The 14,737-nt window shown below is 41.2% G+C and overlaps 1 protein-coding gene across 1 annotated transcript in view; it reads left to right on the forward strand.

Annotated features, from left to right (window-relative positions):
- PHKA1 (phosphorylase kinase regulatory subunit alpha 1) overlaps positions 1–14,737 on the forward strand; it is a 204,120-nt gene that overhangs the window by 110,271 nt on the left and 79,112 nt on the right. Inside the window, exons 15-16 of the mRNA XM_056130113.1 lie at positions 2,615–2,724; positions 4,101–4,245. Coding sequence (XP_055986088.1) covers positions 2,615–2,724; positions 4,101–4,245 — 255 coding nt within the window. The remainder of the gene's footprint in view (positions 1–2,614; positions 2,725–4,100; positions 4,246–14,737) is intronic.

Raw genomic sequence — 14,737 nt, forward strand, 5'->3', positions numbered from 1 at the left:
ACTGTATAAAAATTCACCATTTTTACATTTATATGTAAAATTATTAAATTAGCACAGTAAGTAGGGCGTTTGCCTTACATGCAGCTGTCCTGGTCGACCCGAGTTCGATTCCTCCGCACCTTTTGGAGAGCCCGGCAAGCTACCGAGAGTATCTCGCCCGCACGGCAAAGCCTGGCAAGCTCCCTGTGACGTATTCGATATGCCAAACACAGTAACAACAAGTCTTAAAATGTTAGTGGGCCCGCTCGAGCAAATTGATGAACAGTGGGATGACAGTGACAGTGACAGTGATTAAATACATGTATAAAATCAAAATATATTAATATGCATAAACTTTTATTTATATTAAGATGCCTTATAGCTGAATGAAAATTTTATATAATTAAATTTATGCACTGTAGCACTGTCCTCCCATTGTTCATCAGTTTGCCCAAGTGAGCACCAGTAACATCTCACAACAAATTATGAAACTTGTTCCTGTTTTTAACATTTCAAATATGTCATGGGTAGCTTGCCAGCACTTGCCGTGCGGGCGAGATACTCTTTATAGCATGCCAGGCTCTCCGAGAGAAGCGGAGAAATTGAACCCGGGTCAGCTGTGCGCAAGGCAAACGCCCTACCCGCTGTTCCCAATTAAATTTATATGTAATTAAAATATTATATTAATATACATAAACTTTTATTTATATTAAGATGCCTTAATGTCTATAGGTGAATGAAATTTGAGGAAATCGCAGCATTTATTTACAGTGTAATATTTTTCTGCCTTTAGAAAGAATAGAATCTTGACACATACAAAATAGGTGAATCTTGAAGACATTATGCTAGTGCAGTTTTAAGACAGTCACTGATATTGATTTATTCCTCATATATGAAGTATTTGTACATCGATTTGCTTGAGCAGGCACCAGTAACGTCTCCACTGTGAGACTTGTTACTGTTTTTGGCATATTGAATACGCCATGGGGAGCTTGCCAGGCTCTGCTGTGAGGGCAGGATACTCTCAGTAGCTTGCCAGGCTCTCCGAGAGGGAAAGAGGAATCGAACCTGGGTTGGCTGTGTGCAAGGCAAGTGCCCTACCTGTTGTGCTATCGCTCCAGCCCTGAGCAGAGCTCTGGCAGCTGAAGACCTCAAACCAGCCACAACCATGCCTGAGACCATTCTCCACATGCATGAAGGTACCAGCAGAGAAACAAAGGCATGCAGGTCCCGGGGCTGAGATCTCCAAGCCTGCTCGGATCGGCGCTGAGCATCCTCCACCCAGATCCTTCATCTTCCAGTAGGCAGGGCTCACACCCACCAACTGACCCCCAGCACCGTGTAATGCCATCAAAGGCCAAGACCAGAGACTATAAAACCCAGCTCCTGGAAGAGAACACCACAGAGTCTCCTGCCCCCGTGCCTGGCTGTCCTCGCCAGAGCCCCTTGGAGGGGGTGGGTTGAGTTTCCCTCTCCACTCCGAGCAGAGTTCTGGCAGCCGAAGACCTCCAGAACCAGCCACAACCATGTGAGACCACTCTCCACACGATGAAGGTACCAGCAAAGGAACAAAGGCATGCGGGTCCTGGGGCTGAGATCTCCAAGCCTGCTCGGATCGGGGCTGAGCATCCTCCACTCAGATCCTCCATCTTCCAGTAGGCAGGGGTCACACCCACCAACTGACCCCCAGCACCGTGTAATCCCATCAACAGCCAAGACCCAGAGACTATAAAATCCAGCTCCCGGAAGCTCACAGCTGTGTGACATCTTATTATCTCATTCTTACTTTGGACAACCTGACAGGCTACCAAATGTAACCTGCCCACACGGCAGAGTCTGGCAAACTTCCCGTGGCATACCCAATATGCCAGATACCAGTAACAATGATGGATCTCATTCTCCTAACCTGAAAGAGCCTTGAATATGGAACTTTTTAACATCTCAGGGCTAGGACGAAGGAGACGTTACTGGTGCCTGCTCGAGGCAATTGACAAACAACAGGATGATCGTGATCATGATCATAATATGAAGTATTTATTGTAATCAAATTCATAGAGACACAAAGTAGAATTGTGATTATAAAGTAGAATTGTGATTGTAAAGGTTGATGAGAGGCAGGGTATGAAAGTCGGGATATGAAAAATTCTGATAGCTGTGAGTGCACTCTATATTACTTAATTATTAAAAATGGAGGGACAGAACAGAGATAAAGTGCTTGCCTTGCATGCAGAACCCAGTATGATCTCCAGTAACCAAGCACCTCCAAGAGTGACCCGTAAGCACAGAGAGAAGTATGTCTTGAACACTTACTAAGTGTGGCCACATCAAATGGTCTGAATCATAAATTTTGTTACTTTATGTCATGTGTATTTTGCCCCAATAAATAAAGAAGCCAAATAGAGGGAGTTGAGTTACAGTGCAAGTATAATATATAGTAATGCTCTTGTTTCGCATGCTTCTGACCCTAGTTCAATCCCTGGAACTGCCTATGATCCCCTGAGTACCACCAGGAGTGATTCCTGGCACAGAGCTAGGAGTGAGCCCTGAGCCCTGTAGGGCCCAGCCCCTCACTCCAATGTTTGCTAATTGGATTTGTGGTTTAGAATATCTTGTCTGTTCTTCAATTCTTTTTTAGGATGCAACAGTAGAATGAAACTCAGTGGTCGACCATATAGACACATGGGAGTTCTTGGAACTTCAAAACTCTATGACATTCGGAAAACGATCTTTACCTTCACTCCACAGGTGAGTGTTATTAGCTTTAATTTCATTGGGATAGATAGAAATAAGGGGAAAACATTACAAAATAAAACATTTACTAAAGTTAGAAAAATGTAATAGTCCCAGAGACTTTACATATATTAAATTATTCAGTAAATATTTGTTGAGTTGAGTTCAGTTAAACTTACACTGAAGACCTAGCTATGCCAAGTGATTGTGGCTACCAAGAGTATTTTGAGTGTTGAAAAATAGTGACTAGGAATTTCACAAATGTTGAAGTACTTTACAGGCAGAGCAATAATACAGTGGGTAGGGCTTTGCCTTGCACACAAGCCTACCCTGGTTTAATTGCTGGCATCCCATCTGCCCTCTGAGCACCACCAGGAGTAATTCCTGAGTGCAAAAGTAAAAAGGTAAAGGCCCTCCCGTTGATCATCGATTTGCTCGAGCGGGCCCAGTAACTTCTCCATTGGAGACTTTGTTGTTACTGTGTTTGGCATATCGAATACGTCACAGGGAGCTTGCCAGGCTCTGCCGTGCGGGCGAGATACTCTCGGTAGCTTGCCGGGCTCTCCGAGAGGGGCGGAGGAATCGAACTCGGGTCGGCCATGTTGGCTGCGTGCAAGGCAAACGCCCTACCGCTGTGCTATTGCTCCAGCCCTGAGTGCAAAGCCAGGAGTAATCCCTGAGCATTTCTGGGTGTGGCCCCTAAACAAACAGAAAAACAGAACAAAACAAACAAATGTGAAGTGCTTTAAAAAAATGACTGCTTTCTTTTAAAAGTTACAAGTAAAACTACTTGTTTATACATAAAATATAGTCTTTTATTCATAAATTAATAATTTTGGGGTGGAAGCCCCTTTTGCCTGCCTAGAGAGGTTAGGTATAATCTTCTAAACAAAAATGTTTGTTCCGTTTTAGCCATGATAATACACATTGTTAGCTTGATGTTAGCCATATTACAATAGAAAGTCTGATTATATGTATATATGAGGGGGATCTATTTTCTGAAATTAAAGAACTGTTTTCAACAGCAGTAGTATAGCTGATGGAGAGACGATAGGGTAATTGATCAGAAATTCTATTTATGACTTCTCCATTTGCTAGACATGTGACTTTGCTAAATAACTTAGTGCCTCTTGATCTTATTTTCTTTATCTGTTAAAAGAAGAAAAAATCCTCACTGGTTTGTTATAGTACTGAATAAAATGTACGTGAAAACACTTTGTAAATTGTGGAAAAATGAATATTATCACATTTACCTTTGGACCAGCAGATACTTTGGAAACAATTAAGCATCAATTTGGGAGATATTTTATATCCATTTGTTAATGAGTATTTAAAAATATTTCTGATAATTGTGAGGGTAAATTATTCTGTGCTATTTTTCTTTTTCTAAGTTTATAGATCAGCAACAGTTCTACCTGGCTCTGGACAACAAGATGATAGTGGAAATGCTTAGAACTGACCTCTCCTACCTTTGTAGCCGCTGGAGGATGACAGGCCAGCCCACCATTACCTTCCCCATCTCACACACCATGCTTGGTAAGGCTATATAAGGCAATATGAATAAGTTTTTGGAATAAGTTATGTTTAGCCCTTCAAAATCTTAGAGCCACTGAAGAGATAATTTGTTCTTTCATCATTTATTAGTTCCTATTTTGTGCCAGTTAGTTTTCTAAGCATTTAAAACAAAATGGGTGTAAGTAACCCAGATGAAATTATGGCATTAAATAGTGTTTTAAAAATAATTATGTGATGATTGCCACTCAATGCCTCTTTTACAAACCACAGCACCCAAAAGGAGAGAGAGAACAATGGGGAATGCCCTGCCACAGAGGCAAGGTGGGATGGGGGGACGGGGGTTGGAAGGGATACTGGGATCAGTGGTGGTGGAGAATGGGCACTGGTGGAAGGATGGGTATTTTATCATTGTATAACTGAAACCCAAGCACAAAAATTTGTAAATCTACAACTGTACCTCATGGTGTTTCACTAATAAAAATATAAATAATAAATAATCGTGTGATAAACCAACACATCGGCATATTTCAGCTATTTTGGAACCTATAATTTTTTATTATATTTATTTGTCTATTTAATTTTTTAAATTTTTAAATGAGTCACCATGAGGCACAGTTACAGACTTACAAACTTTCATGCTTACATTTCAGTCATACAATGATTAAGTACCCATCCCTTCACCATCGCCCATTCTCCACCACCAATGATCCAGTATCCCTCCCACCACCCCCACCTCATCCCCCCCCACCCCACCTCTGTGTCAGGGCATTCCCTTTTGTTCTCTCTCCTTATGGGTTTTGTGTTTGCAATAGAGGTATTGAGTGGCCATCATGTTCAATCTATAGTCTACTTTCAGCTCACATCTCCCATCCTGAACTGGCCCACCAAGCACCCTTTACTTCATGGTCCCTTCTCTATCCTAGCTGCCTTTTTCCCTAGCATATGAGAACCAGCTTCCAAGCTGTGGAGAAATCCTCCTGGTACACATCTCTACTATTCTCAGGTGTAAGTCTCTCATTCTTTTACTTTATATTCCACAAATGAGTGCAGTCCTTCTATGTCTGTCACTCTCTTTCTGATTAATTTCGCTTAGCATGATACTCTCCATGTTGATCCACTTGTATGCAAATTTCATGACTTCATCCTTTCTAACAGCTGCATAGTATTCCATTGTGTAGATGTACCAAAGTTTCTTTAACCAGTCATCTGTTCTTGGGCACTCGGTTTTTTTCCAGATTCTGGCTATTGTAAATAGGGCTGCAGTGAACATACAAGTGCAGATGTCATTTTGACTACATTTTTTGGCATCTCTGGGATATATTACTAGAAGTAGTATTGCTGGGTCAAATGGGAGCTCAATTTCTAATTTTTTGAGAAGTGTTCATACGGTTTTCCAAAAGGGTTGAACCAGTTGGCATTAACACCAACAGTGAAAGAGGGTCCCTTTCTCCCCACATCCTCGCCAACACTGGTTGCTTTTGTCCTTTTGGATGTGTGCCAGTCTCTGTGGTGTGAGATGATATCTCATTGTTATTTTGGTCTGCATCTCCCTGATGATTTGTGATGAAGAGAATTTTTTCATGTGCCTTTTAGCCATTCGGATTTCTTCTTTGAGAAATTTCTGTTCATTTTATCACTTCATTTTATGATGGGGTTGGATATTTTCCTCTTGTTTAGTTCAACCAGTGCCTTGTATATCCTTGATATCAACCCCTTATCAGATGGGTATTGGGTGAATATCCTTTCTCATTCTGTAGATTGTTTTTGTGTTCTGGGAACCTATAATTTTTTTAAGTGCAATAACTTGGTAGGCACTACTTCAGATACGGTTTTTCTGGGTCATGTTGCAAAAACTGTATTAACTCGGTTTAGTTTCAAGACAGTATATTCTGCATCTGTCTTACTCCAGTGGAGTATCAAGATTTTATAGATAAGTTACCAGACTTTGTCCAAGGCTTATCTAACTTTAGTCATAAAATCTCACAGTCTAAGATGAACAAGTTTTTGGTTCATCATTTCTTTATTGTTTGGGTTTCCTAACATTTCTTACTTGAAACTTTGTGGAAGGCTTAATTTTCTCATTTCCTGGAGTACTAAAATCTGAAGCACTGCTTACTTTCTGAATCTCTGATATTGCAAAGTATGCAATTGTTTTTTTTTTTTTTGATTACAGATCACCCTATTTCATTTTAAATGATTCAAAGTCCTGACAGACTATTAAGAATTTTGGTCATGACTCTAAAAGTACTTCAAAGGCACAGTAATTGAAAAAGTAGGATAGTCTTTTTTAATTTTGTCTTCCTTCTTTAAGACAACTAACATGTACCCATTTAAAACTGTTATGTTCCTAAGGCGGGCTGGAGCGATAGCACAGCGGGTAGGGCGTCTGCCTTGCACGCAGCCAACATGGCCGACCCGAGTTCGATTCCTCTGCCCCTCTCGGAGAGCCCGGCAAGCTACCGAGAGTATTCGGTATGCCAGACACAGTAACAACAAAGTTTCCAATGGAGACGTTACTGGGCCCGCTCGAGCAAATCGATGATCAACGGGAGGGCCTTTACTTTACTTTACTTTATGTTCCTAAGGTGTGAAAGCTAGTATATAAGAATAACGCAATTGAAGATACTACATAAAGGGACACTAAAACACTGGAATACGATTTTATAGTGAAGGTGATCAAATTGTGAAAAACAATTTCTTGACTGATGAAGGATTTATTTATACAGGCTTTTAAAGGATAGATAATAATTAGGATGAGAAGGAAAGAATGGACAACACTTTATTTTTTTTACTTTTTATTATTTTTATTAGAAGAACAACTGAATTAGTTTATACTGGATGTAATAAGAATGGGATTTTCTTGTTTTTCCCTTTAATTTTTTTTATTAGTGAAACACCATGAGGTACAGTTATAGACTTACAAACTTTTGTGCTTGGCTTTCAGTTGTACAATGATCAAGTACCCATCCCTCCACCAGCGCCCATCCTCCACCACCGCCAGTCCCAGCATCCCTCCCACCCCCAGTCCTCCCATCCCACCCTGCCTTTGTGGCAGGGCATTCCCTTTTGTTCTCTCTCTCTCCTTTTGGATCCTGTGGTTTGCAAGAGTGTCAATCATGTTTGGTCTGTAGTCTACTTTCAGCATGCTTCTCCCATCCTGGGAGGATCCTCCCAACACCCTTTATTTGGTGCATCCTTCTCTATCTGAGCTTCCTTTTCCCCTAGCACGTGTGGCTGGCCTCCAAGTCATGGAGCAAAATTCCTGGTACTAATCTCAGCCACTCCTGGGTGTTAGTCTTCCATTTTGTTACTTTATGTTCCCCAGATGAATACAATATTTCTGTGTCTATCCCATTCTTTCTGACTCATTTAGCTTAACATGGTACTTTCCATATTGTACCACTTGTATGTAAATTTCATGACTTCATCTTTTCTAACAGCTACATAGTACTTCATTGTGTAAGAAGTTTCTTTAACCAGTCATCTGTTCTTGGGCACTCAGGTTTTTTTCAGATTCTGGCTATTGTAAAGAGTGCTGCAATGAACAAACAAGTACAGATTTCACTTCAACTATACTTTTTTTTCTCTCTGGGATATATTCCCAGGAATGGTATTGCTGGGTCAAATGGGAGATCAAATTCTAATTTTTTGAGAATTGTCCATACTGTTTTCCAAAAGGGTTGGACCAGTCAGCATTCCCACCAGCAGTGAAGGAGGGTCCCTTTCTCGCCACATCCGCGCAAGCACAGGTTGCTTTTGTTCTTTTGAATGTGGGCCAGTCTCTGTGGTGTGAAATGGTATCTCATTGTTGTTTGGATCTGCATCTCCCTGGTGATTAGTAATGTAGAGCATTTTCTCATGTGCCTTTTAGCCAAGAATGCACAACACTTTAGGTGGGAGACAACACGTTGAGTGACTCCTGGAGGCAGGGGTAATGTCCTTTGTCCTGTTTCTTATAGCTGGTCCAGATTACGATATCCCTGCACCCATCTGCTTGTCTCCAGTTTTTTTCAGCCTTGTCTTGTACCTAATGCATTCTCTGCCAGTGTACACATTCCTGGTCTGAAAATTGAAGCTGGGGTCCTGTAATCTGTATCTTCTTACTGGGACTTGCTGTTTTGTAATCTGTTGTTGTGTCTCTGAAGGGCCATACCCCATAGGCTTCCTGTCATCTTGGCTTTCGTTGGTCTTTGACCATGGCCATATGCTTATGGATGAGAAACTTTTTCTGTCTGCCATTTGTTTTGGTATAAATGGGGTGAGGGACAAAGAGGATTTGACTAGTTTGGGATTTCCTTTTATCTCACTGTCTCCTTTTCCCAACCATCCTTTTATCTGTTTTGACTGGATACCTTTTTGATGAGCAAGATTTAAAATGATCCGGCGCTGGAGCAATATCATAGCGGGTAGGGCGTTTGCCTTGCACGCGGCCGATCCGGTTTCTATTTCCAGCATGCCATATGGTCCCCTGAGCACCGCCAGGGGTAATTCCTGAGTGCACAGCCAGGAGTAATGCCTGTGCATCGCCGGGTGTGAACCAAAAAGCAAAAGAAAAAGAAAAATTAAAATGACCCAATTAAATTAATGAGTTTGCATAGCACTCTTTCCTCCCCTCTACTTCCACTGTATTATTGAGATGAGATACATAGCATGGGAAGATGAAACTAAATATGTATATTGCAATCACCAAATTTTCATATGCAGTTACTTTATAAAAACATTAGTAACACTAGTAATTTTAGTTTGGTTATTTATTGAACATTTTCTGTGTGCCGGGCACTGAAAACCAGTGAATTATTTCTAGAGATCTCCAACAACTCTGTTCAACGAGGTATAGGTTTCTATTTGTAGATTTTTATTTCTAGATGAGGAAGGCAACGCATATTCAAAGTGATAAAGCTAGTGAATGACAAAGCCATGCCTCAAACTAGGTATATCAGTCTGCAAGACATATAGTACCAACAGCAGTATGTTGCGCTTTAAATTTTTAAGTGAAATAGTTTTGCTAAAAGAAATTTACTTATAGAAATGTGAGGGGAGAGAAAGAGGGAAAAACATGGGTTTCTTTTTCCTCTAGAAAGGAAAAAGCTGGGAGCAAATATTTCAGGTTGAGATGAAAGCCAATTTCAAGGTTGGAGAATGAACCCTGCATGCCTTAGAAAAGTTGATTTTATAGTAGGGCTTTTCCCAAACTGCCTTGACCTGGAGTACTTTGCATATATAAAATTAATCTGAGTGCTGTCAAGGGACAAAGCATTGGACTTGATACCCCTTTCATATTCTTATCATAGCTTTGAAGCTTCTTCTTTACTAGATGCTGCCTCAGTTTCTTTGTTTGGTAGTGGCTCTTTTTCTCTCTCTCCAAATTCCTTGGTGCTTGCATCCTATAGTGGTGTGGTTTTTATGCCTTTAGGCCAGTTAAGGGCTAGGCAATTTCTTCTTTTAGTATTTCCGACAAAGTATCATCACCTGGCCCCCTATCTATATGCACGGAACATCTCCTGCTAAGAGGTACACGGGTATAAGTCCATCTTCTATAGCTACTTCCAGCTGGCAAAAGGCATGGACTGCTGACGAATGAGTGAAATATCCTTATAGATTAATATTAATGGGTGCACAGACAGTGGGTTTTATTGGGTTTCAAAGTTGCTATTCTGAACCAGATAGAGTAGTTAACATTTTTTTTTAAAAAAAACCAGCACTGGAACATTAAAATAAAGCTTTCTCTTGCCCAGGGATGGTGGAGTATTTGCCAAAACTATGGCCAAAACATGCATGTTAATTTCTTTAAGTACTGATGGTTTTCCTGATTAGATCCTGTTTTTGCTGATCTTCTGTAAAGAAAACATGCTCAGATAAAAAGCATGCTAGTTGGCCTTTAGAAGAGAAGAGGAAGGTCTAGTTTTAAGAGAAATTTTAAGTCCTTGATGTGTTCACGGAGTAGGTTGAATCATCTGTCAGTCTGGTCATTGGTTGAGGCAGATGGAAAAGGGGAAACTCGAAATTCCATTAAGTTTTTTGGGAGGCCACATATGGTGATGCTCAGGGTTACTTCTGGCTCTGGACTCAGGAATAACTTTTGATGGTACTCTGGGATGCTAAATGGGATGCTAGGGATTAAACTTGGGTGCATGCAGTTGGGTTGGCAACTGTATGCAAGGCAAGTGCATGCAAGGCAAGTCCATGCAATGCATGCAAGGCAGGTGCCTTGCCTGCTCTACTATCTCTTCAGTCCCAAAAGTTCCATTAAGTTTTATAGTAGTGGAAGTGCTCAGAATAACTTGATAGGTTATTTCCACTTAAGCATTAGTTGATCTAAATGGGTTCTACTTTTCCAGGTATTCATTAAGACCCAAAGATCAGACTGAATGTTGTGTCTTTTTTGAGGGGGAGGTATACCTGGTGTTTCTCAAGGCTTACTATTGGCTCTGTGCTCAGGGATCTTGATTGGTAGTGCTTGGGAGAGTGTATGGGGTGCCAGGGATTCAACTGGGTTGGCTCTGTGTAAGTAACTGCCACTGTACAGTCTTTCTTGATCCCCCAGAGTCAATTTTGGTTGGAGATAATTCTCCTTTTAGGTGAATCAAAACCATATTCTTCAAAGATTTCTGCCTCTGTCCCAGATTAATAATGTACTTTGTTAATTCTAGATTTTCTGAGTCAAATAATCTATGACTCAAAGAAACTAATTTTTGTAAGTTTGGCCTTAGGAGCAATTCTATATCTGAAAAGAGCTATTATAGGTGAGAGCATGAGTCATGATTCCAAATTTTTTAAACATAATTTTTCTAATATCATTTTAATGGTATGAGTAAATTTTACCACCATTCCTGACAAGGGTTGCTGGCTGTGTGGCACTGAAATTAATCTTTAAGGCAGATACTGAATATTGGTGAATTTACAAGTGAAGGAAGTTCTGTTGTCACTCTGCAGTCATCTGGGTAAACAAAATCTATGGATTATTTCCTTGAATAACATGATACTTTGTCTTTCTCAGTATAGGTCTGAAAGGCCTCTGCCCATCCAGTGTAGATATTGATAAGAACAAATAAATATTTGTACCCTGAGATTTTAGGTACTTGTGTGAAGTCAAGTTGTTAGTCCTTCCCTGGATAGGTTTCCTTGATATGCTGAACAAGTGAGGTGATGTCAGGAAAGAAGGCCTAGGATTTCCCATAAATTCATTAACAGCATGTAAATGACAGCTCTCAGTTACCTCTCTTACTGTCTTGTTTGGGCTGGAGCAATAGCATAGCAGGTAGTGCGTTTGCCTTGCACGCAGCCAACGGGGCCTACCCGAGTTCGATTCCTCTGCCCCTGTCGGAGAGCCTGGAAAACTACCAAGAGTATCTCGCCCACATGCAAAGCCTGGAAAGCTACCCATGACGTATTCAATATGCCAAAAACAGTAACAAGTCTCACAATTTGTTGTGAGACGTTACTGGTGCCCACTCGAGCAAATCAATGAACAAAGGGAGGACAGTGCTACAGTGCTACTATCTTGTTCAGTCTCTTATCATAGAAGATAGGTTTCACTAATGTTAAAACATCTGTTCCTATGTGGGAAGTATTGTGTAATGCTTATCTAATTTTCCACTGTATTGTACCTGAAATAAGTAATTTTCCTTTTCTAGTAAACCATCCAATGATTTGCTTTTAGAAACCATGTTGCAGTGCCCATTGTTCTCCTGTGGAGTATTCTGGCTTAGTAGAAATATGCTTAACAAGATGTAAGTTTCATAACTGAACAAAAATTAAAGATATTCAGGGGTGGGTGAGTTCCTCTCCCCACCTCAACTAATCCCCTGCAGCTGAACACCTCCAGATCTCAAGCACTGCCATGCTCAAGATCCTTCTCCACAGGCTCAAACAGCGTCATCTGTGAGAGAATTCGCTGAAAAACCTATATATGCGGGACTTGTAACTGACATCTCCAGTGTCACACAGAGTTGTAAGTGGGCGACCTCCCCTCATCTCCCTGTGCGTGCAGTAGCCTGACAGTCATGCCCAGGAACTGCCTCTGGTGCTATCCAAGCTCATTGATGGCCATGATACAGAGATGTACAAATAAAGTTCTCGGAAGAGAGCAGCACAGAATGATATGCTGTAGAGATGCCTCTGGACCACAAAGTCATCATCCAGTTTTTTTTTTTCAGAAAGGAAATTAAATTAATCTCAGCTGTATAATCATATTTAAAACTTTAGAATTTAAATTAAAATTTTAGGGGCTAGAGCTATAGGACAGAGGGTAGGGTATTTACCCTGTGCATGGCCGACCCGGGTTCGAGTGCCAGCATTTCATATGGTCCCCCGAGCACCACCAGGAGTAATTCCTGAGTGCATGAGACAGGACTAACCTCTGTGTATCACCTGGTATGACCCAAAAAGAAAAAAAGAACAACAACAAAATAAAATTAAGATTTTAGAATTTGTAGCTGCACAACATTTTATATGTTAGTAATCTCTTGTACAAAGGCTTACTGGCTCCAGGGTGAGATACACTATCTTCACACACTTTCCTCTAAGGAAAAAATTTTAGATCATTTTCGTGGATTATTCATAACAAGTAGTAGCACTGTAGCACTGTCCTGTTGTTCATCGATTTGCTTGAGCGGGCTCAGTAACATCCCCATTATGAGACTTGTTGTTAGTGTGTTTGGCATATTGAATACGTCACGGGTAGCTTGCCAGGCTTTGCCGCGTGGGCGAGATACTCTCAGTAGCTTGCCGGGCTCTCCGGTAAGTGTGGAGGAATCGAACTCGGGTTGGCCGTTGTCAGCCATGTGCAAGGCCAATGCCCTACCGCTTTGCTATAGTACAGATTAAATTACTCAGGTCCTGCTTTATGGGAAGACTTAGGGGCTCATGGTGGAAACATTCAAAATATTGTGGTGGATAGATGATTAATGGTGGTGGAATTAGTTTCGGAATATTAAATGTAACATTATTTTGAACAAATTTTGCATGAGCGGGCCCAGTAACGTCTCCATCATGAGACTTGTTACTGTGTTTGGCATATTGAATACATCACGGATAGCTTGCCAGGCTTTGCTGTGTGGGCGAGATACTCTTGGTAGCTTGCCGGGATCTCTGAGAGGGGCGGAGGAATCTTACCTGGGTCGGCCGTGTGCAAGGCAAACGCCCTACCCACTGTGCTATTGCTGCAGCCAGACGAAAGCACTACCTTAGTCCGCCCTTTCCTCCTCATCCCAATGAGACCCCAAGTCGCCACCCCCTCTTTGGCTCCTGATCAAGCTGCTCAATGGCCATGATCCCAGAGACTCAGGAACAAATCTCGGAACCCAGCAGCTTTTGGCATATATGTGTCTGATCCCTGCAGTAGGTTACTGGCGCTGGGCCACCCCAGGTGGGAATAGGTTTCGTGCCTTGGCCTGTTTCCACTGGTGGCCCGGTGGCCTCCATCCTCCAGAGGCCACTGGACAGTCAGGTTTGGGCCCGCAGTGACAAGACGTGCGGGACCTCATGGGATGAGGGTGGAGCCAGTCCTTTCTTCCCTGTCCCAATGAGACCCCAAGTGGCCGCCCACGAACGGCCTCTCTGGCTCCTGATGAAGCTTCTAAACAGCCATGATCCCTTGAGACTCAGGAACAAATCTCTGAACCCAGCAGATTTTGGCAGAAATCCCTCCAGATTTTATCGTTAAAATTTCGGAATTTCAAAATCACGTGGTCACTGCTGCAGCCACGCAACATCATATGTTATTCATAACCAGCAATAGAAAACAAATTGTCTACTGTTACCTTTTCAGCAGATCTGAGTGTTGGGGTAAAATCCCAAATAATAATGGTGGGTCTGGTGTCAAAATATTGAATGTAATCAAAGTAGAGAGAGAGTAATATGGAAATCATCTGCCCCACAGGTAGGGAGAGGGTGTGGGATGGGGGTATACTGGGGGTTTTGGGGGTGGAGGATGGGCACTGGTGAAGGTACAGGTGTTTTATTATATGACTGAGACTTAAACCCAAACACTTTGTAACTGCTCTCATGGTGATTCAAATAAATAAAATTATAAAAAATGAAAAATAAAAAAATAAAAAGAAATTTAAAAAAAGATTATTTCTCTCAGGGACTAAACTGCTTACTAGAGTTTCCAAATTTCCTCTCCATGATTAATTGGTCTATTTTAGCTGTTAAAACCCTCAATCTTTCCAAATGCCTAGATGTGCATATATAAATAAGAAAACATGTTAAGAATCAGTATAGATATCTAAATTAGTATAGATATCTAGATTACTTCAGTCAATGAACAGGCTCAGGAAAGAGCAATTAATTTTGGTTTTTGAGTTTAATTCCCCCCCAGAAAACTCTGGCGTCCATTGTCCTGGTAAATAGTAATACTAAATGCTAATCATAAATACTAATGACAGTATATTTACCTTTTTGATAGCCTTCATGAACTAGGCTGATATTGTCTAAAAACTAATTTTCATCAGGATTTTTCAGGATATTTTAAATTAGGCATATAGAATTCACTTGTTAGATCGCCTGTATG

This window comes from Sorex fumeus, unplaced genomic scaffold (genome assembly GCF_029834395.1).
Source record: "Sorex fumeus unplaced genomic scaffold, SorFum_2.1 ptg000073l, whole genome shotgun sequence".
Taxonomy (NCBI): domain Eukaryota; kingdom Metazoa; phylum Chordata; class Mammalia; order Eulipotyphla; family Soricidae; genus Sorex; species Sorex fumeus.